The sequence below is a fragment of the Enoplosus armatus genome, chromosome 2 (genome assembly GCF_043641665.1).
Source record: "Enoplosus armatus isolate fEnoArm2 chromosome 2, fEnoArm2.hap1, whole genome shotgun sequence".
Lineage (NCBI taxonomy): Eukaryota > Metazoa > Chordata > Actinopteri > Centrarchiformes > Enoplosidae > Enoplosus > Enoplosus armatus.
In genome coordinates, this window is record NC_092181.1 from 17,708,732 (window position 1) to 17,732,365 (window position 23,634).

The window sequence follows — 23,634 nt, forward strand, 5'->3', positions numbered from 1 at the left end:
AACTCAGGATCTCAAAACTGTACTTAAATAAAGTACTTGAGTGAATGAACTTAGTTACTTTCCAGCACTGGTTTGTTGTAAGTAAAGACAGAAGGAAACTTCCTACATCCTGTCCTGTCTCTATTTCATTTCCCCTTTTAATCTGGTGCCTTATAGAGGGCATCTAGAGTTGTGACTTCTCTGTGTTGATCATTACTTCCTTTGTATAATTATTTGCTTTTATTTGGATTATGCGTCTGTACTCTGTTGCTTATCATGTGGATTGCTGACATGGGTCTCTGCAGTCACTGCAGCTTTGTATATCACTACTAACAGTCACATGTGGTCTGCATTAATTTGACTATAGGCTATTAATAGTTAAAGTCTGTCTAGATGAAAATGTGTGTCAAGTAAGTTTCAGTTTGTCTGCCTTCACTTCCCTGCAGGATGACAGGTGACTTTTTTTCATACAGCGGTGGAAGAAACCAAAATCTTACCGAGGTAAAAGTGCAGAGGTATTATCAGCAAAACGTACTGAAAGCATCAAAAGTAAAAGTGATTATGCAGATGATTATGCCGAGAAATGCCCCCTGTGACTGATGTGTTTTCAAATATGACATTATTAGATTATTTAGCCAGTTTTAACTACTTTATATACAGTTAAGTAGCAGTGGTGGAAAGTAACTAAGCAGGCCTACACTTAGTACAATTTTGAGGTACTTTATATTTCTTACTCCACTACAACTTAGTGGCGAATATTGTACTTTATACATTATACATACATTTATACATACTTTATAAATTACACATTTATTTGATAACTTTGGTTGCTAGTTACTTTGCAGATCCTGATTAATGATACAAAATCAACAAATAAATTATCTTGTCTTATTGTAGGTTAAATAAAACTTTATTGAGCCCAGGGAGAAATTCACAAGCTACCGAGCAATGTATAAAGTAAGTACAAATTCTGTACTTTCACTTGTAACAGAGTATTTCTACATTGTGGTATTACTACCTTTTCTTTTTCTAGTTTAGGCCAGTGGTTCCCAACTGAGGGGTCGGGCCCCTCCAAAGTGTTACAAGATAAATCTGAGGGGTCATCAGATGATTAATGGGAGAGAAAAGAAGAAAAAACAGCTTGCAATTTATATTCATGTAATACATCAATGTAAAAATACTTTGTTACAAGTAAAAGTACAGAAGTATTTTCAGAAAAATTTACTTAAAGTATCAAAACTGAAATTACTGTAGAATGGTCCATTTCATAGTGTTTTGCGTGTATAATATGTTATTGGAAAATTGTTACTGATAGTAGCTCAGTGGCTACTGTTTCTTTCTAACAGTTCTGTATTCTAACTATACAGTTCAGTCTCTAACAGTGCAAATGTCCCAATTTTATAAAGATAATTCTGGATACAATTGCATCCTAAAAACCTTATTTTCTTTGCTGCAACTTGTTTTAATTCAAGTGAAAAGAACTGACTGTTTCTTGAAATGAGAAAGTAGAAGACGTTGCTGCAACACAAATAGAAAAATGAAACTTAATTTTAGAAAATACTTAGAAACAATACTGGAAGTAGTACTAATACTAGCAATTAAAACTTTCCAACAAATGTAGCGGACTTGAAAATACATTATTACCTTGATTCATAGTTCATTAATCATCTCACGACCCCTCAGATGTATCTTGTGACCCTTTGGTGGGGCCTGACCCCTATGTTGGAAACCACCAGACTAAACTAATCTAAAGGTGGTGGAAGAAGAAAAAAGTAGCAACACCACAATGTAGAAGTACTCTGTTACAAGTGCCAAAAGTAAAAGTACTTGTTATTTCAGAATAATGTCTATTATGTTATTGGATCATAATTGTTGATGCTTTAATCACTTTAATATTGCAGCTAATTTTACCCCCCCCAGGAAACATATTAAACCTTTATTAAGGCATCATAATTGATTTGTTGATTATATTTTATATTATTAATCTGAAAAGTACCAAGTAACCACAGTTATTAAATAAATATAGTTAAGTATAAAGTACCATATTTGCCACTGAAATGTAGTGGAGTAGAAGTATTAAGCTGCACAAAATAACAAGTAAAGTACAAGTATCTTAAAAGTGTACTTAAGCACAGCACTTGAGTAAATGTACTTCTACCTCTGGATGTGTAAAGTAACTTTCAGTTTGTCTTCCTCCGATGCTCTACTGCTTGTTACTTTTCTCCAGCATGCGCCGGATATAATGCACACATTGTCTGTTGTATGTTACAGTTATCGACCAATGATAGCGCGCCTCTCAAACTTTGGGCAAAGCAACACGTGTGGTCGCCTCTGATTGGCTGAGAGCTGCACCAGCTGAACAAAACGTAGAGACGCTGCTGCTGTTGCCTGTTCAAGATTGTGGATCAAGTCTCCGGATCTGCCGCCGCTCACAGGTTAGTGGAAACATGCCCACCTGCCGCCTCAAGCGCTGAAGCGTACATTAGCGTGATTTTAGCTTGTGTGTTATTTACAGAGGTTTGTTCAGAGCGTGATGCTTTTACGAGCCCTCAGAAAAACAAAGCTGCTCTTCGCTTATTGTTGCCTTAAAATAGACCAGAGTCAAGCCACGTTTTGTATCCTTTCTCCACATCATTATCTTTTTTTGTTTTGTGTCTCCTAATATTCACAGTATGTTCAGTCAACATCCACGTCTTTGATCAGAAGAGTGTGTTCCTCTCTCTTGTCTGTCCATATCGCTTGAGAAACCCGTGTATTCATGAAGCGGATCCTTTGAAAATAATAAAAGATACGGGACACGTAGCATCAGGGCTGATTGGACACCGTGTTTGAAATGATACTTGAAACTTTTTGTCTAATCTCCGCCTCACCTACTTTGTATGTATCAGCAGACTGATTGTTTGTCAATAAAATGAGACTATAACGAGTGTAAAAAGGGTACAAGGTCACCGTTATCAATCGCACGTCGTGGCACGCACCCCCCGCCCCCGCCATGGAAATGTATTTCAGTGTGTGTGTGTGTGTGTGTGTGTGTCTGACCTGGTAACCTCAAACCAGCCCGCCTCAGCGCTCACAAATGAGGAAGTCACTACAGCACATTGAGGATGAGACTTAATACAAGTGGTTTTTCAGGTTTTAGCTCACTCCCATTGAGCTGCATTCATTTCCGTTTAATATTCAATTCTATTGGCAAACCTTTGTAACTAGTTTGACTTGTGCAATCCATCACAGTGAACATTAAGTTTGAATGAGTTTCATTTTAGGCAAGGTTACGAATTATCATTGTGAGGAATGAAAGTGTTCAAATGAGTCTGCATTGTAGCCTTTTGATGACACTGATAAAAAAGAAAATCTGACAATATTGGCCGATGTTTTTTTTTTTTAAAAGGTAAAAAAAAGAAAGATATGTACCATATATAGTTTTAAAAAAATGACAATCTCCTGCTTTATAGGGGGTTATGTGCGAGACTGTAGAGTTGCGAAGTGGAAGACATTGCTGGTTCCTTCTTTAAACAATATCCTCAATGTTACTTAACATGGAAACACAGGACTCACCCGGATGATGTGACGATCCTGTAGGTTTACGTTATGGCCACCAATTTGAATTATTTCAACCTCGTTTTTGATAAATCATGTTTTGTCAGTCAGTTTGGCATGGCTGGTCTAAACACTACAATACCCATGAGCCTCGGTCGCCGTTGCCATGGAGAAGAGGCATGAATCAGAGCGTTGGCGAAATCAATTCGTAATATACTTTGGGAATCGTAGTTAAGTTTTTTTAGTACACGAGCTTGTGCCTTTTGATTTTTTATCAAAGAACCAGATATGTTCGAATGGATTTGGAGGCTCCAGTAAGTTAATGGTCTCAAACGAGGAATAGTGCAGCACATAACCCCCTGTGTAAGCAAGTTGTCATTTTTACACTTTGGTTTTTGTGCGGATGAAACAAACAAGATATAACGCGTTACTTAGTGAGCTTTAGAGGCAGATTTTTTTTAACCTTTTGGATGAGGTCAGACTATATCCTCCTTTTTCCGGTCTTTATGCTAAGCTAAGCTAGCCTTCTGCTGGCGGTAATTTTATATTTAGCGAACAGACATAAGAGTGGTATCAATCTAAATTTAAAAAATCGCAAACTCATTTGCATTTGATCAACAAAAATGTAATGTTGTAATGTTGTTGTCAGCTTACAAACACACTGGTATGGTTCTTTAAGCTTCGCTGCATACATCAGAGAGACAGTCGTTATTCAGATCAGAGGTCGGACTGTTTCTCTTATTTCCTCTTCAAGCTGAGTCAGACAACAGAAACCCACAGATAGTCAGATGGTGGTCGGCCAAGTTTTGTATTTTGAATAAGTTGTAGCAGATGTTGAAGCAGATCTTAACACTGTGAAATCAGTCAGCTCATCTGGGAGTTCTCACTTTGTTTCCTTGTGGGTGACACAGGTGAATAACGGTGTACTTTTTACGGAGGGGGTGAAGTTCAGGGTTGTGCTTGGCACTGAAGTCCGTGTCTTTTGGGAGACTTCCTCTAACAGGAATCTGTGGAATGTAGCTTGAGTGGGTGTTTGTCGTTTTCCTCCCTGTTAAATAACATTTTTAAAACACTAGGTAATGCTCCTCAAGTAACGCTGTGCAGTCACATGAGCACTTACACTACAGACATGGGATGATAGTAAAGTGACCGTACAGACTCTATCGTGCATCATGAGGACAGGAGCAGCTTTCATTAGAGCAAACAGAGGGACACTTTGTGGTTGTGTGATTCAGTCTCAACTGACTTCCTGACTGTGCTTTGGTTATTTGACACCAGCATCAGCCTGTCCGTCTGTTTTGGGGATGATAGTTTACAAACAGCCAAGCTAGCTGATGTTTACACAACAGTCAAGTGTGGCTTTGACGTGGGGGCTTTTTTTAAAGCAGGAATTTCAGCTCATGACAGGATTTAGAAACGTCATCCTACCAACTTTTCCTGATGTCACTAAATTGAATTTAAAAGAATCATGTGAGAGCAGCAAGTTGAGCATCTGGCTTAACAAACTAGCCTCAAATTATCATGCTTCTGCATGGAGTGTTAACAGGAGAATTGCTGTTTGTCCCAAATGATTTTCCAGTTGAACTTCTCGGAAAATGTCAGCCATTTAAAAGAAATGGTCCCATTCTGGGGAAGAAATGTGCAGCTAAAAAGGTAATTCGCCCCAGAGGATGACGATGGAAAGCTTCAAATCTCCACCGCTAGCTTTATATCTCGTACAATTTTGTGTATTTGAGCTCATCCAGTCGCCAATGTAGTCCTGCTTCATTCTACTTTTATTGAGTGTAAAGTCTGTTTGAATGCTGATAATTTACTGGCGTAACACTAAAGTACCTCTTCTTCTCATCTAGCATGACTACTGAAAACTTTTATCTTTGCCTACCTGTGACAGGTGCGTTGTGGGTAGAGCTAAAACTATCAGTTGAGTGATTGATTAGATGATCTAAAGAATAATAATCAGCAACTATTTTGTAATATTTCAAGCAAAAGTGCCAAACATTCCCTAGATGTGAGGATTTGCTGCTTTTCTTTGAATTATGTGAAAGTAAACTGAATATTTTGGGGTTTTGAACTGTTGGTCGGACAAAACAAGCAATAAGAACATCATGCTATGTTTAAGGTATATATATTCCTGCTGATGGTTTCATGCTGTTTCGCTGATTGACAGTTGATAGTAGTGACGCATAAAGAAGTGTGGCAACACAACCACAAATGCACTATTTTAAAATGTTAAAGAAAATTTGCTTTGTTTTATGAGGAAGGAAATGCATTCGACACATTTGTAAGGATACACACAATGTGTTTTTGTGAAAAACAGTTAATCTAATCATAACTGTTGTTTAAGCTTTTTAAGATTGATTTGCTGGGTTTTAAAATTACACTATTCTTTCTTTGACCTGCAGTGTAGAGGTTATGTGTCCTGATGCTGGTAGCTGCTGACGGGTGCGTGACCTTTGTTCCACTTTACAAATCCCATCCTCCACCCTCCCTTGCCCGTATATTTCTCCACTGTGTGACCATGTGACTGGGAGTGTGCGATTTCACCAGGGAGGTCAGGACCTGCAGTCTTGAGCCTGGTTGTCTTGTGCAAGGTCAGCCTTTGTGTCCTAATACCAGGGTTAGATGTGACTGGAGCAGGATGGACACGAGTCAGGCAGGGGGTTGAAGTCGATGAAATAAGTCACACTGAAGCCGTCTTGCAGTGACAAACAGCCATCACCATATTTATCTGTGACTTGTTGCTGCGTGTCAGCCGGCCCGCCACATTCAGCATGTTGTCTCTTCCTGTTTATGCTTCTACAACTTGCCAGAGTACAGCTCATCCACCACACTAATCAAGACCAAGTGGCCTATCAGTTGCTTTGGAGCATCCTCATACACAAGAATATATTGACTCATCCTTCAATTTAGATGACTTCCCTCTGGGCATGCTGCACTATTAGTAAAACTGTTGAATTATCAATGAGGTATTGGCAACTGGACTGAAACAGATCCAAAAAATCAATAACAATTTCAGATGTGAACATTTTGCATTTTTAGAACTGAATCAATAGTGAACCATTGTGTATGTGCTTTCTACTTGTCTACAAGTGAGTAACCTTGCCTACAAGTTTGAAGAATATGAAAGTTTAGACTGCACCAGCTTGTCATGTTGTGATGTGTCTGGGTTGTTGTTTTTTTACTCATCTGAAGACGTTTCTGAATGTTGTCTGAACATGGTTTTTCTTTGTCCTTCCTCTTTAGTGAGCTATATTTGGACAACCATTGACATACAATAAGGATGTGGAGGAACCATTGATTGCTCAGTTTCTCTTTCCAGTGAGATCCTTCTCACATTATAGAAAGATAACAACATATAATTTTATGTTTGTTATATCACAAAACTTGCTGATGCTGTGCAGGTTATAGTCCAAAACCCAAAGATACTCTGTTTACAATCACATAAGACAAAAAAAAAAAGGTAAATCCAAACAATAGTTGGTCCCCACTTAGTTACTGTCGCTACACCACTTTCCGGTCTTGCATGGCGCATTCAGTTTACAAAATTTGCAATCTCAAATTCGTGGTCATTTTTGAAACAACAGTTCCTTGTTTTCAAACTTAGACAAAACGCAGCTTCTCATTTCTAGCCGGCGACAATGACAAACATCTGGCAGATTCTACTAGCAGTTGCTAGTAATAAAGCTCAATGAGTTGGTTGAAAACACTATCTCTGGGTGACATTTTAGTGTTTCCAGCTGATTTAAAATGAGAAATGTATGCATTGATGGTTAGATGCATGACATTGTGCTGAAGGACTGAGGCTGAAGCTAAATGTCCCAGGAAACAGCACTGTTCTTGTTTTATTGTGTCGAGCTTGTTAGTCCCGGTAATATAAATATGATAAGAAAAAAGTCAGATCAGACTGTCATGTCATTCTAACATGATGTGCTCTTTAGCCTTGAAAGTGGCTAGTTACTAATGTAGGTTGAAAGCTAATAAGCCGGACATGCTGACGATTGCCTCGTACATTAGAGCAGACAAACACTGTTGAGTGCATTTCTTTACATTTCTGCGCTTGTGTTCTTGGTTTTAGAAAGTCTTAAAAAGGCACCACCCTCCTGAATATCAGCTATCTCTTACTACAGGCCCATGTGTCGATGAATCCACCAACTGTTTCAGCTGCGTATGACATACACCAATGAACGCAGATTCACGTAGCAGCAGAGAGAAAGCTGCTTCTCAGATTTGGAAGCGACCTGCCTTGTCGAGATGGGATTAAGTGTAGTTTGTTAAAAGGCTCCGTGTGTTAATCCTTCAGTGATATGGTTGTAATAATAAGCTTAGATCATTTGACGACAAGCTGCTCTGTCAGGCTGGTTTGGTTTTCACATGTCTTTTGTGACACAAAATGTCTCATCTATTTTATGAGGAAATCAAGTGTGACTGACCCAACCATGTGTTTTTTTTTTTTTGTAACTTCCTGGCTGTGGTTCGGGGTGACTGTTTCAAAACTACAGCTGTAGTCTGCTCTCAAGCTGCAGGCTGCTGCCAACTGATGTTCTGTTATGTGTCAAATGAACCAGCTGCCCTCTCACACTCTTTTTTCCAGTGTCTTGTGTGTGCTTGGGTGTGGGGTGACTGGTGAGCTGGCTCTGCCATTGGCTTGTCATCCTCCCAGGCCAAGTATGGAGAGTAGAGGTGGTGGGGGGGTGGGGGGGGGTACCTTTTGCCTTCAACAGCTCTCAGCCAAGCAGGACACCAATGACATTTGCCTGCTGTTGGCCACCTGACAGAAAGATGCACTCATAGAGTAGAGCTGCAACTAAACCCTACTTTCATGATTGCTTGATCTATTAATTATTCTTTTGATTGATTATTTAGTCTGTAAAATGTGAAAGAAAAATACCAAAAACAGACTTTTCCAGAGACCAAGTCATGTGTTAAAACTGAAAATGTTGTCGTGCTGAAATGATTGGTTGATGAATCAATCAACAGAAAAAGAATCTGCAACTATTTTGATAACTGATTCATCGTTTCAGAAATTGAAAAGCGAAAATGGTGAAAAAGTTTTACACATTCTCAGGTTCCAGCTTCATATATAACAATAAACTGAATACCTTTTTGGGTTTTGGACATTTGAAGACGTCACATTGGGCTCTGCAAAGTTCTGATTGGCATTATTTAAAAAAAAATATTTCATAGACCAAACTATTCATCAATTAATTGAATTATTGGTAGATTAATTGATAATGAAAATGATTGTTAGATGCAGCTTTCAAATTTAGTTTGATAGAGAAGAAAGAGAGAAACACAAGCAAGTCCTGATATTTCTAAAGCTGTATGTAACCAGTTTGTAATTTGATAAATCATTGGATATATTTCAGTTGATTTCAGTGGGGGAGGGCGATATGACTACATAAATCCGTCAATCGTCAGAGATCGTCCCCTCTGCAGTCAACCTGACAAACTTACATTGACCCCCCCCCCCCCCCATCTCTGATTCTGAGATACCAGTTAATACCATGGTCTCTATCCCCTTTGTATGTCTGGGTGTATTAGGCCAAATCAACGAGCATGACTGCTGTTTGATAAAGGTGGAGTTTTGCTTCAGTGTGATGAAATACAGACAATGATTTGTCACGTATGTCATTTGCTGAATTAACCAAAAAAACGGATATTACTTTCTGGTTATTATATCCATAAAATCCAGGTAATATCCAGAAAACTGTCTCTATCACTGTATATATATATATATTTCAGTAACATGACATAAAATGTCATATACCATGATAGGATTTAGAATAGGATTTTATCCACATCACCCACCACTACGTTTCAGCATTGTAGTACATGTTTGTGATCACACTCACAGCTGATCACACTTGACTGTCTTTGTTGTAGCGGACAACTTCAGCAGGAGATGTATAACTCTACAAAATATACATTTTCCACATATTATTACCCGCAGTTTTCATTTGTCGCTGTCTCTGTTTCATTTGTGGAAAATAATGTGCAGATCGTCATCGTGTTAACTGGAAATGTTAACTTATTATCCATCCTAGACTCGAAGGAATCTGCACATATGCTCAGGTTTGTGTGTGCGTCAGTTTAGCCAGAGTTAGTGCTCACATACTCTGAGATATCAGTACACAAATAGGGTCATTTGTCAACATGTCTATCATGTAGAATACACAGATTGACGTGATTCTTTGTTTGACTAGTTTCACCAGTTTGGACGCTCGGCAACACAAGAATTGCGCACACTGTGTCCAGATAGTGTTTGATAACATATTGGTCATGAATAAACATCACTGGAAAAATGCTTAAATCACTCAGATCAGCGCTCAGTTCATTCTGAATCAGCCTGATTGAATTTGGCCAACATTACTTTTTAAACTATTTTTACGCACAGACACGAGCACACCCGATGGCCAGTTGTAATCAACTGTATTGTGTTTTCACAAGGATAAAAAGCTCATGACAGTAAAAAAAAAACTTCTGTGGTTTTAGACCAACCTGCTACTTTAATTGCTCTACAGTGAGTGGCTGGCAGTGCCTCATGCGTCTGTGTTGCTGTTTGAAAGGGGCGTGTTTCTGCTATTCATAGTTGTGAGAACCTCAGAGGGCTATTAGAGGTCAGTGCGAGTCCTTCTAATAGCAACGGCTGCAGCAAAGGGCCTTTCAAATAACTGTACCTCTCCTCCTCTGGACACTCTCTCTACCTTTCTTTATATACACACTGTGGGACTGTGAGTATAGAGATTTATTTTATCGTAATTTGTCAATAATCAATGCTGAACTTTTTTTGAAAATCCATTTAGCTGCATTTAAGTTTGTCCTGGCGCTGACAGGGAAGTGATCTGATCATTGCTTGTCTTTCATATTTGCTTATAGTCACACCTGTGAGACTTAGTGGAGCATTTGAGAGGTTTAATGTGGGGTTTTTTGATTATTGTATTTAATTTTTTTTTTTTTTTAAACAAATCAAACTGAACAGCTTTAATGAATCTTGTTGTTTTTATATTTGCTTGTAAAAATGAAGGAGATTATCATTGATCTCCTTTTGATCTTCCAACACATTCAACAATTTACTGCACTTAAGTTGTCATTAAAAGTCAATTAAAGCAAAGGAGTGTGTTTGGCAGCTTTTCCACAATACTTTGTCCCAGTTGGCGCTGGTCCCATTCGTCATGGGCACTGCGTTAATAATAGAAGTAGGTGAGAAGTCAATTGTTACCTCTGTGGTGGTTGTGCACTTGTTCGTTTACCTACAGTCTACCGTCTAATCTAGAGGTCAAATGAGTTGAACGTTATGTACATAAAGTCAATGAGAGTAGATGTAAACTGAAAAGGAAAAACACCAAAGCATTACATTTTGAAAGGCTGGGTTATTAATTAATGAATTTCCACATTTGGATGTAATCATTGAATAGTAATTGCTGGTTAGATAGATTAGCTGATGAGTTTAAATTGGTCTTTCTTGCCACAGGCTCATCTAATTAGCATTTTACATTAACATGTAATTAGAAGGCACAGACGGTTCTGGCTATCATTTGACTGTTATATTAAATTTTTAGTGGAACTGCCATACATCCAGGACTTTGAAGTTTTGCAGATTTCAGTTTAATGAGTTCATTTCTAAAACATCCAGACCACAAAGCCCGACTTCCCTTCAGAAAAAAAGAAGTGTGGCAGTGCAGTGTGTACAGCGTCCTTATATCTCTGTGGAGGCTTGTGATCTGAAAATGTGCGTGGAGTCAGATTTCCTTCCTGTGTCTTTGTTTCCAAGTGAACAGCTGTTGAATAGGATAGCACATCTTCCTTTTGTATACAACATTTATTATTAAGTGCAGAACACAAACAATGGCGCAAACATACAAGTACTTGTCGTTTAGCAGCGTATTTCTCAACCGCTTGAGTTTATGATAGAGGTTTGTCTTAGAAAACAATCTCCATCTTCTAGTTTTATGGACTTTAAACAAGAAAGCTTGTTCAAGATCTTATAAAACAGAGGACGCAGTCGATAAAAAGATTCTTTTCTCATTCAAGGACCTAAATTTTCTTTTAAACAACACATTACTGCTAGTATTTATTTGCTCTGAATGATTCATTTTGATGATGATCTTTATATATATCACTCATTTAATGGAAGTATAGAGTTTATAGACAACTGTTAAAGGAGGGCATAAAACAAGAATAGCTGAACATGGTATGAGAAGATAAAATGAGATTCCCCAAAAAAGGAAAATAAATTAATGATATGCATCAAAATTAAGATCAAAACAAATGAAAGTGTTTTGAGGGGTGATTTCTGACCTATTTATGTTGAAGGACATCATCAAGAACTAAGGTTTCTGCGGTTGGGAGGGTCTAATAAAATTATTAATTATTATGTAAGATTTGAGACATTTAACATGTAATATCTGAAAGCTGAAGGACAGATCTTAGAATTGCCTGAGCTAAATAATCGGATACAGTAACGTGTGTGGTGGTTCATCACTGAATCACAAGGCTGAACACTGTATGATTCACTGGATTTATCCTTGAGGCTTTATTTTATACTCTGTTATTATTACGTAATTGTATCAGGAAAAAGTATGCATACCAGTGCCGTATCATGTTAAACTTTGCTTCCTGTCAATTGCTTCACAGTGACAGGAAGAAATGAATGATAAGAAATGTGACTTTCGATCAGTTGTTGGCATGTGGCCATCTGATTACGGCTAGGGACCTTTTTGTTGAATGTTGGGGCTGCAACTAATGATTATTTTGGTAATCGATTAATCGGCAGATAAATTTCTCGATTAATTGATTACTCATTTGGACTATATAACATCAGAAAACTGTTAAAGATGCCCTTCACAATTTCCCAAGAAAATGAAATGTCTTGAAATGTCTCAAAACCTACAAATATTCAATTTACTATATTAAGACAAGGAAAAACAGAAATGGTCACATTTGAGAGCAAGAATATTTTTTAGTTAAAAAATGACTTAATTGATAATTGATAATCAAAATAGTTGCAGTTCTATTGCATTTCATCCACCTGTCTCTTCCTATGTTTTATGTCTGTACCTTTGCTTTCAAACTACCAATTAAAGACAAAAATAATTTCTTAAAAAAGAAAATTGTATTACGTAGGTTATATTTAGTATTGCATGTAGTTCTGAACATGAACACACAAATTGCCTGTAACTCTTAATGGGACCACTGTTCTTCAGTTTAAGGGAGTTCTCATGTTGCTGTGTAATGGTCTAAAACAAGAGACCCATTGATAAAAAGATGAAATACCACATCCTGCTGTATCACCACATCCTTAAGGAACCCTCCAGGAACAACACTGTAGACTGTTTCCTTTTGAAATCAGTTTTCAAAATTAAATGGCACAGAAGTAACAGTTTTAAACATTTAAAGAAGTCTCAAAATTGATGGTAAATTGGTTATTTTATGTTAAAATGAAACTGGTATTTTCCAAACATGACACATGCAGAAGAAGTGCAGAATGAAGGCTCAAAGTTCCTGTCGGTGTTTCCCTGCAGGGTCAGTGTAGAACAGTCATGCAGGCTCAGGAAGTCCTGAGACAGCTGCGGATTCCCGAGCTGGATGATCTTCGGCAGTACCTCCGCGGCTTGCCCACCAATGCACTCATGGGCATGGGTGCCTTTGCTGCCATCACCACCTACTGGTTTGCCACACGGCCGAAAGCCCTCACACCACCCTGTGACCTCGGCCTGCAGTCAGTGGAAATACCAGTAAGTGATCTCTTTTATTTTCTAAACTACGGTGATATCAAATGTCCTAAATGAATTCATGGAATGGGGATCCTACAACACAGAAAGAAAGTCTTGTCTTGCCGTGTGTTGGAGGAATAACTGAAGCATGATGCAACCACAGACTAGTAGAGCTCTAGACTGCAGAGCTCATTCAGCAGGAATGTTAACGGGATCCTCTCCAGAAACTTAAATCACAGCTGAAGTTGGTCAAGTTCTGCAACATCCTCACTCCTTGTCACTTTTAAAATGCTAAAAGCTAATAAAGCACCCTTTGTAATGGTTTATTAGTTGTAATCAATTAGTTATGGTTAATAGGTTATTTACCAAAGCTTAATTTAAGCCATTAATAAGAACAACTTTTGGGTTGCCAGGTTGTGAAAAATCTCTTTTTGGTTTGTGTCTATCCTGATCCAGCAGGATGCTTGCTTTGTCTTTTCAGCTAGCTCTTAAATTCATGGACCTTTTGACCACTGATGATCTTATTTACAGCTGCAGACCTGATGGATTAAAAACCCTTAATTAATGACTAATTAACATTATCTGCACACTTAATGGTTTATAAGAAGAGCTTAACTGAAGATGCAAGTATCTCTCATATGATCTCAGTTTACAACATCATGATTAAGTCAGTTGACATAATACTTAAAACCGCATGTACTCTGCAAAGGGTGGAACAGTAAATTAGTTTTCTGCTCTAATATTTTCAGTGTCATACGACTGATGACGCAGAACTTATCTTAACTGGGAAGTCCTCAGACAAGATAAAGATACACAGAATCACTAACACGGATCTCTCTCAGCTGGGTATGTGTGGCTTGAACCAAATAGTGCTTCCTTTGTCCCACTATTTTCATTGCACCTCTCAGCTCCAACTACAACTGCTGCATCATGTCATGTACAGGGATCCTTGTTTGTGTGGTTAGCAAAATATCCCAGAGGAACACTATTTTCCTGAGTGCAGGCGTACCGCAAAATAAATGTGGTGTTCTCCATCTTCTCTCAGGCTTGCTCAGAACTTGGTGAATTTTTTTCTCGTAGGGCGGAGAACGAGCAAGGAGGTCAGTGCTGAACAACAGTGACGAGCAAATGACGCACTACTACGACGATGCACGCACGATATATGAGGTGTTCCAACGAGGGCTCAGAGTATCAAGTGAGTGTATCTCTTGTTAGCAGTTAAATATTACACTCCCTGAAGATTACGATCCTTCCAGTGAATGTAGATAAAAGTGAGCTTTTCTTTCGCAGATGATGGACCTTGTTTAGGATCGAGGAAACCAAACCAGCCGTACGAGTGGCAGTCTTATAGAGAGGTGAGACCACAGACATGGAGCAAACATTCTGCTTGTCCACAATACATTTAAAAAAAAAAACTAAAAAAACTTGTTGTTTTTATTTTGTTTTTCGCAGGTGGAAAGCAGAGCGGAGCACATCGGTTCTGCTCTCCTTCACAGAGGACACTCTCTCACGGGAGACAAGTACATTGGCATCTTTTCCCAGAACAGGCCAGAGGTATAACACCATTGCACAGCTTTGTTAAGCAAAGACATGTTGTCTGAGTCTGAAATCTTTTACTGTTCACTATGTAATCCCACAGTGCAATGTGAACATGTGTGCACATCTGTGGTCACTAACCAGGGATTAGGGAATAGGCCAACGAAAAATGGTAGAGTAACAAGAAAACTGGATTCACAAAGGATAGACTACAGCTGCATCTAAAATCACTCCCTTGTTCAGGCATTCACCACTCCCTAAAAGACACTCAGTGGTTTACACCATAGTGGGGAAGTAAATTTAGATTTCGGACATTCACTGTATGAATCATCATCATTTTGTGTCATCACTGCTGGGTGACTTCTAGGAAATATGATGCATTGCATTGTGGGATTGTTAGCAGAAATTATTGTATATACCATGAACACTACTTTTCGCTTTTCACTACATAGAGAATACATTTCACACTCAGACACACATATTCAAATGGTGGCAGGAAGTGCAACGCTGTATTTAATCTAGTAAACATACACAGTCAGGAATACAAGTAAAATGAGTCAAATACATGCGTATGTTAGCCCAATAATTAGTTAAATTGACAGTTGCTCAGAATATTACGTTGGCAACACATTAGCCTCGGACAGCTAGTATAGTGGCTAGCTTGTTTAGCAGATAACTGATCACAGAAAGACGAAAGAGACAAATCGCAGATTAACAATCACAAAACGGCTGTAATTAAAAGAATACCTACAGATAATGCTCCAACAGGGACATTTGGGGAGTAGATAAAAGATGTCTGTCACTCTGGAAAGAGTGATGGATGGACGGTAGTCTTTCCAGCTGTGTGAGATCTATCAAAATAAATTAAAGAGTTTTGTCTGCTACTGTAATTGACGCTAGCTTGAAATTTCATTCTTGATCATGGAAACAGTAGTTTGGAAAAAAAGCAAACACATCTGTTGAGGAGGACCATGAGATGCGGTTTAAACCTCAAGAAAAAGCTAGTAAGTGGACCTTCAGTGAAGCATTCTTTTTTGTCAAACTATAATAGAGGCATTCCCAGCAAGTCTAAAATCTATTATTATCGGCATTTATATTAGAAGTAACCATAATGATCAGTGTAAAAGTGTAAAAGCACTGACTGTTTGTTTTATGACTAAACTCAACTCACGGAGGCCTTTGATTTTGTTAGGTGTTATAAAGTAATTGATTCAAATTCCTGTCTTCGCATGTAATGTTGACCTGTTTGCTGTGTTTCCTCAGTGGACCATATCAGAGCTGGCCTGTTACACATACTCCATGGTGGCAGTCCCACTGTACGACACACTCGGCACAGAGGCCATCGGCTATATTATCGACAAAGGTACACAAAAGGGCACCTTCAAACACTAACCACACACCAACTGCAGTGCTATCACCGCACTCTAGATCAAAGACACTGATATTGATACAAACTAAGTGGTTAATTTGGTGCCGTCTGTTTTTCAGCTTCCATCTCAACAGTGATCTGTGATGTACCCGAAAAGGCTGGGATGATCCTGGACTGTGTCAGCGGAAAAGGGCGAACGGTGAAGACGATCGTGCTCATGGAGGCGTTTGACAGCGACCTGGTGACCCGTGGACAGGAGTGTGGCATTGAGATTCTGAGTTTGAAGGAGCTTGAGGTGAGAATAACAACATAACCTTCTAGTCTTTTATTGATGTATGCTCAGAAAGGTTTCTCAATACTAATGCATGTTAGTCTTTCAACCATCAGCCCTTTGAGTCTGTTATTCAGTCATGTTCTGGAAATTAGGCCCTGAGGCGCTGTGTGTTTAAAGCATGATTATCATGCACTTCCTGCAGACACACTATATCTCACTGTACGTTCTGTATTTTTTTTTCCAGGCCTTGGGTGAAGCCAACCACCAGAAACCAGTTGTGAGTAGGCAGGGAACAGCAAACCTTATTTGACCTGTTGATTACATGACAAAAAAAACTCTTAATTCTTATTAGATTACTACAAGAAATCATCTTCTCAATTTAGATAATCCACTTGTAATTGGCAAGACACTGTGTGAGAAGAAAATCTGGTTTTGCACTGCACTAAAATATAGCATCTTGCACATTTCTAATGCATTAGCAATTCTCAGGCTTCACATGCATGAGTGTAGATCTGTGATCTGATTACAGCCCCCTAAACCAGAGGACCTCGCACTTATCTGCTTTACATCTGGAACCACAGGTAATTACACAACTTGTTACAACTTTAATCTTTTGGAAATGTTTATTTATTTATTTTTACCTCATGTATAATCGTGATCATCATTTTCCTTTCAGGAAACCCAAAAGGTGCAATGCTTACTCACGGAAATATAATCTCCAACACTGCAGCTTTCATTAGAATAACAGAGGTAAACAAAAAGAAACTTGGAAGATGTAAAAATTAATATTGAATCTGAAGTTAATGACATTGTCTAATAATGTATGTTTGATTCTGGTCCCCTAGTTTTTAAGGTGGATGCCTCTTCTTTGATTTACTCACTAAAATCTCTCTAAACAGTGTCCTCTGACTGTCCAGCTGCTAAAATCCATTTGAGAGAGATGATAAAAATGTTGATACACTCATCTGATTCACCTTTAATTACCGTGCTCTCACAGCAATAAGCTTTACAAGCATCAGCAAGTGATTCACAGACTTCTTTTGCCCTGGACTTTGCCTGACATGTTTTTTCTTTTTGGAAAAAAAAATGTTATCTATGTTTTTGTTTACAGTAAATAATCTACCAAAAAGATGCTAGAACTGAACATCAGAGAAAAGGCAGTAAAGGACTGTATTCTTTGTAGTAAAGAAGCAAACACAATTTTATCAACTATAAAGTCCCAGTTCTCTATCAGTGAAACTTTTTAGTAGGATTAGTGTATTAATAATGAAGCAATTTACACAGCACATTTAATATTTTTTGTTATACTGCCATTATTACAGAAAGCACAAGAAACAATGTGATCACAATTTGTTATTTGTTAGATAAATGTTTAAAAATGCAGGAAATAGCGTCTTCCCCCCCTTTTTTTTACCCGTTTGACTGACTTGTGCTGCCCCAACTTCTGAAAGCAAACCTACACCCTTACATTCATGAGATCAAATAAAATGTAAGCATTGAGCTGTTTGAAGGACCTTGCTTGACATCTACAAATCCCTGTCTGACTCGGGTTGACCCTCTTTGACCCCTTTTATATTTTCCTGTCCTTCTTGCCTCTGTCTTCCTCCTGTTTCTGTTCCTCCCTCCTCCTCTTCCTCCCCTGTTTATGCTGTCGTCCAGAGCACACTGAAGCCCAACATTAAAGATGTGCTCATCTCCTTCCTCCCTTTGGCCCACATGTTTGAGAGGGTGGTGGAGGTACAGTGCGCCATGTTTGACGTGCATACGTGCATGTGTTTTGTTTTGTGTGTCCTCCGCAGGTACACTGCATGCTGGACCTCCATGACATTCATGTTTCCTATCTCCCCCTAGCTCACATGTTTGAGAGGGTTGTACAGGTATGTGTTGGACTTGTTTACCTTCAGAAGTATCACATAATGAAATGAAAGTAGTTAAAGAGTCATAGGGCTTAACGGCATGTTTTTATGATTTCCTTTGAACTTAACCCCTTCAGCTTTAGGGCTGGGTCTCGAATACTTTTTGAGTACTGAACAAAATGTGTCCGTACCACTAAGTATCTAAAAGTCTACTAAAAGTGGCCATTAAATGATTGGCCAGACTCATTATATTGTTTACTTATTCTTTGAGCAGATATTTACATATTTATGTAAACTTCATTAATTTTTGTTAAGACAAAATGAAATACTGATTTGAAGTTTGGCTTATTTTTGTTAAATTTAAAAAAGGTTTTACATAAAAAACACATGTATTATCCTCAAATTAAGGCATCAAAAATAGTATTGTAGTGGTATTGGTACTAGGTATTGTATCAGCACAGGTACCAAAATACTTCCAACTGATAGCCGGCCCCTCTGCAGCTTTAAAAAAGAAAATGTGTGTTGTTATGAAGTGAAACCAAAAATGCCTCGCATGTGTTGGTCAACCTCATGTTGTTTTGATGAATTTGTGATTCATAAATGTCCAAGGAGCCTTTGACTTTCAAGGTAACTTTTAAGTAGCACAACCAGTACCAGCTCCTAAATTTGGGAAATACAGCAGTGTGTTTAAATAACAAACACTGGATATGTAGTGAAATGTTCCCAACAAATACTGCCCCTTTGTGGATAAAATGTGACACTGACTTCAACAAATAGAAATAAGTGCCTCTCTTTTCGTTAGGGTGTCATCCTCATCCATGGGGCTCGAATCGGCTATTTCCAAGGGGACATCCGACTTTTGATGGACGATTTGAAAATGCTGCAGCCAACAGTCTTCCCTGTGGTCCCACGTCTCCTCAACCGCATGTTTGATAAGGTCAGACAAAGTGGAAGTACAAAAGTGATAGTTAAGAGAAGAGCCAGTTGATTCACTTTTTGCGAGTTACTTATTTTCAGGAACTTTATTCTGTGACTATAATTAAATTTGTATTTAATTTTTTACTCCATTAATTTACTATCTCATTTTTCTTCACAGGTGTTCAGTCAAGCCAACACGCCGCTGAAGAGATGGCTGCTCGATATGGCTTTCAGAAGGAAGGAGGCCGAGCTTAAAAGTGGTGTGGTCAGAACGGACAGCATGTGGGACAAACTCATCTTCAAAAAAGTACAGGTAAACATGACGTGCTGCATAAAAGCGTCTTGTGTTTTTATTCAACTCTTCCACTTGCTTTAAAGAATTGATTTAACTGATATTACTTGATGATACTGATATCATTCATACTTGACTTGACTGGTCCTGTTAGCAGGTACATGGACAGAATGATAAATACCTACTTCTATACATTTTATATTTTTAGATGTATATTTGTACATAATATTTGTTTAATTAGGTCAGATAAAAACCATTCACATATAGTAATTGAATCTCCAGTGGGTTTTATGATGTATAATAAACAATGGCCAGTGTTTCAGTTTGAGATGTCGAGTCTTCCCGTTTGTTTCACTCTTTGCAGGCGAGCCTGGGCGGCCGAGTCAGACTCATGATTACAGGAGCAGCTCCGGTCTCTCCAACCATCCTGACGTTCCTACGAGCTGCACTGGGCTGTCAGGTGAGCCACATCCACGCGCCCATCTCATTGATTGTTTGGCAATTGTGTATCAACAGCTAAGATTGTTTTGCGTTCATGAATGTCACTATAAACATGGCCTGCACTCCACAGTTTTATGAAGGCTACGGGCAGACCGAATGTACAGCAGGGTGCTCCATGTCAATGCCCGGGGACTGGATGGCAGGTAAAAGCTAGAATGTCCATTAACTGCTGCTCCTCCATTCTCATGTATTACGGCCTAATTGTATAATGTACGCGATTATTTCTTTGAATCTTGAAACTGAACTGTGAGTATTTTGTGTCTCCAGGTCACGTCGGGCCTCCTCTGCCCTGCAATGCTATCAAACTGGTGGATGTGGCAGAAATGAATTACCTGGCAGCCAACGGAGAGGGAGAGGTGAGGAGAGCTGCTTCACTAACAATCAAATACATGCAGCGGGTGGGAAAATGTATTTATTTGCTTTGTATTCAACAAACAGCATTTTGTAGAAATAATTAACACATACTTGAAGGAACATGCAAGTATTATTTTAACTTATTATTATCATCATTATTATACACAGAGACCAAAACCAACAGATAATTTATCCTACTAACAAGTATACCCACAGCCTGATAAAACACCTAAAAAGAACCATACTGTTGCATTTGGGGTGACATGCAGTATATTTTCATACAACGAACAAGGCCAGTAGCTTCATGTTAGGCAGAATTAATGAGAAGAACCAATAGAAATGGGGAAAAAACTGTTCGATAAATCCCTTATTACAGTGTAGTGAGGGTTGGACAACACACTTGCCTGCACAGGAAAATAAAGATGGCAAAATAAATAATGATGAAAGAGTTAATTTTTGAGCAAGTTAGTGAATAAGAGTCTACAGCTGTGCTAACAGCGGTGCTTTCAGCTAAATGCTAATGTTGGCGTGCTAACAATGCTAACATGCTGATGTCCAGCAGGTGCAATGTCTACCATGTTCGACGTCTTTGTTTCGCATGCTAACTTTTGCAAATTAGCAATAAACTGAAGCTGATGGGAAGGTCTTTAGTTTTGTAGGTATTTGGTCATAAACTAAAGTATTGGACAAATATACATTTTTAAACTGATGTTGGCGCCACATGAAAAGTCACGGATCACCAAAGTGATCACAATTTATCCTGAGGGGCACATGAATGTCTGTTCCAGATTTCAATCAGTCCAACAGCTGCGGTTTTGATTTGTTATCATGTCTCCCTCTAGGTGTGTGTCAAAGGACCAAATGTATTCCAGGGATACCTGAAAGATCCTGAGAAAACCACAGAAGCCATCGACGAGGATGGATGGCTGCACACAGGAGACATCGGGAAATGGCTTCCTGTAAGCGGAACAGGCTGAAAGCCACAATTGTTGTGGGTGGATGTATTAAGTCTAGCGGCACAGCTCGACCTAAATTTCAAGTTGGGTTTCTGTCTTGGCTTGTTGCAGAACGGCACTCTGAAGATCACTGACCGAAAGAAGCACATTTTCAAGCTGGCACAAGGAGAATACATCGCCCCTGAGAAAATAGAGACCGTCTACAATCTCAGTGATCCAGTGGCCCAGATATTTGTTCACGGCGAAAGCTTACAGGTAAGTAATTCATGTGAAACTTGAGTAGCAATAAAATATCAGATATTCTTATCATAATGTGCAGTTTTTAGTTTGGTAAAAATTTGTGTGGCACTGATCTTCCTGTTGTCCGTGTTGTATTTCTCAGGCATGCCTGGTGGCAATAGTGGTACCTGATCCTGACTTTTTACCTATTTGGATCAAGAAAAAAGGGATTGAAGGATCCTACTCTGAGCTGTGCAATAACACGGTGAGATTTAATACTATCAGCAGCGCAGACATGCAGCCGCTCTTGCTATACATGCTAACATTTTTCTGACGGTTTTTAGGATGTGAAGAGCGCCATTCTGGGGGACATCCTGAGGTTGGGCAAAGAAGCAGGACTCAAGTCTTTTGAGCAGGTGATTGTTGCCATGTTTGACCTGTTTATCCTGCATTTTTCATTATGATGCCTTTGGTCTGGCAACAGAAACTTCTTTCAATGCAACAACACATTTGATTAAGTAATCAAAAAAGGTGAAATGATTAGTCGATTATTTGATTTAATTTACCAACTGAATAAATCGACAACTACGATAATCAATGTGTTATTGGCATTTTTAAAGTAAAAAAAGTTTCATCTTATCAATTGTAAGAATGTGCTGGTTGGACAAACAAGCAATTTGAAGTGCGCTTCAGAAGTGATAGGCATTTTTCATTATTTTTGGACACTTAAACCAAATGACTAATTGAGAAAATAATCAGCAATAAAAAATAATTGTTCGTTTTAGCCCTACTTCAAATATTTCTTTTCTCTCATAGTTATTCATTCGTCTTTCGCTCTTTCTTTTCTTTCTCTGCAGGTCAAAGATATCACATTACATCACGAGATGTTTTCTGTCCAGAACGGCCTGCTGACACCCACCCTGAAGGCCAAGAGGGCGGACCTCCGGAGCCGCTTCAGAGAGCAAATTGATGAAATGTATGCCAGAATTAATATGTAAACTGGGATCTGGGAGTACTGTAGGGAAGGTGACAATCATGTAGAGCACACAGCCAAAACCAAATAGTTTATTGAGGTGGATTTCCCTTGATTAATCTACCAGTGACAATTTTCGCAATCTTGGGAATTTCTTTCAAACAAACTGGATAATGAATCTCAGTTTGATGTATGTATTGTCCCCACTTCATCTAGTAATTATACCACTAAATTACCCTGCTATCACTGGCTAATTAGTTCAGAATATCCAAGAACATGTCATCGTGTTACTGGTAGAATTTATCCAAGAGTAAGGGTTAAAAAAGAAAGGGGACATGTGACTTGCTTTTGCCTTAACTGCCATCAAGTCTGACTGCGTCATAGTCAGAAAGGTGCAGCCCCTGAAAACATTTCTGCTAGTTTTTTAGTCTTGGGAACCACAGAGAGAAAAAAAATGCTTTTACGACAGTGACAAATGAGTATTTATATACCAGACTATTTAATGTTTTGGTTATCTATTTAAGTTGATATTTAATGTAACCATTAAACCTGTAAATAGTGTATCTGCTGAAAAGTCTATTTGTATGCAGAGTATCATGCCTGATGCTCTGTAGTTGTAATTCCCTGCATTCCCATGTTTCTCAATGCTGTATGCTAAAGGACTGATAAACTGGTTTTAGTGCACAATTTCGTTTAATAGCCTATTGGGAATCTTGATGCTTGACAGACTGTTTGTGCCTTTTTGGTGGTTTTTGTTTTCTTTTAACACTGCATGAAAAATACTGAATGTTATGATTCACTTCAGGGTACATATTTAGATCACTGGTTCATTTAAAGAAATCATTTTCTTTGAAATTAATTCCACGTCCTCGTCAACATTTCACATGAACTTTTCACTGTCTTCTCAGCCTTGTGTGAAACGGAGCAGCATTTCAGCTGTTTGATTTTTGTTGTGAATTCAGATATTTTGACTGAATTATGGTCATTACACACATCTAATCATGTCAAGGCCTCCTTGACAGTTCAAGCCATATTGTTGTTGTTTTTTAAGACTCTTATGATATGAAAAGGGCAAAAGTGCAGTTTTGTGCTGAAGTTATAAGTACAGTATCTTTTATTTGTCAACTGTACCAAATAAATACTCTTTCAAAACTGTG

The 23,634-nt window shown here is 38.5% G+C and overlaps 1 protein-coding gene across 2 annotated transcripts; it reads left to right on the forward strand.

Annotated features, from left to right (window-relative positions):
• Positions 1 to 2,362: 2,362 nt before the first annotated feature.
• Positions 2,363 to 23,634, forward strand: acsl1a (acyl-CoA synthetase long chain family member 1a). Of its 2 annotated transcripts, none has more exons than XM_070927149.1 (21): positions 2,363 to 2,414; positions 13,038 to 13,250; positions 14,310 to 14,424; positions 14,520 to 14,584; positions 14,682 to 14,783; positions 16,029 to 16,128; positions 16,254 to 16,429; positions 16,653 to 16,685; positions 16,938 to 16,989; positions 17,085 to 17,158; positions 18,208 to 18,285; positions 19,067 to 19,201; positions 19,361 to 19,495; positions 19,839 to 19,934; positions 20,046 to 20,118; positions 20,243 to 20,331; positions 21,172 to 21,288; positions 21,397 to 21,540; positions 21,668 to 21,769; positions 21,849 to 21,920; positions 22,362 to 23,634. In XM_070927149.1, the coding sequence occupies exons 2-21, from the start codon at positions 13,056 to 13,058 to the stop codon at positions 22,500 to 22,502; spliced, it is 2,094 nt and encodes a 697-aa protein (XP_070783250.1). In that variant the 5' UTR covers positions 2,363 to 2,414; positions 13,038 to 13,055; the 3' UTR covers positions 22,503 to 23,634. The 2 variants fall into 2 exon arrangements, with proteins under 2 accessions (XP_070783250.1, XP_070783258.1); XM_070927157.1 differs by lacking the exon at positions 2,363 to 2,414 and adding an exon at positions 10,140 to 10,247.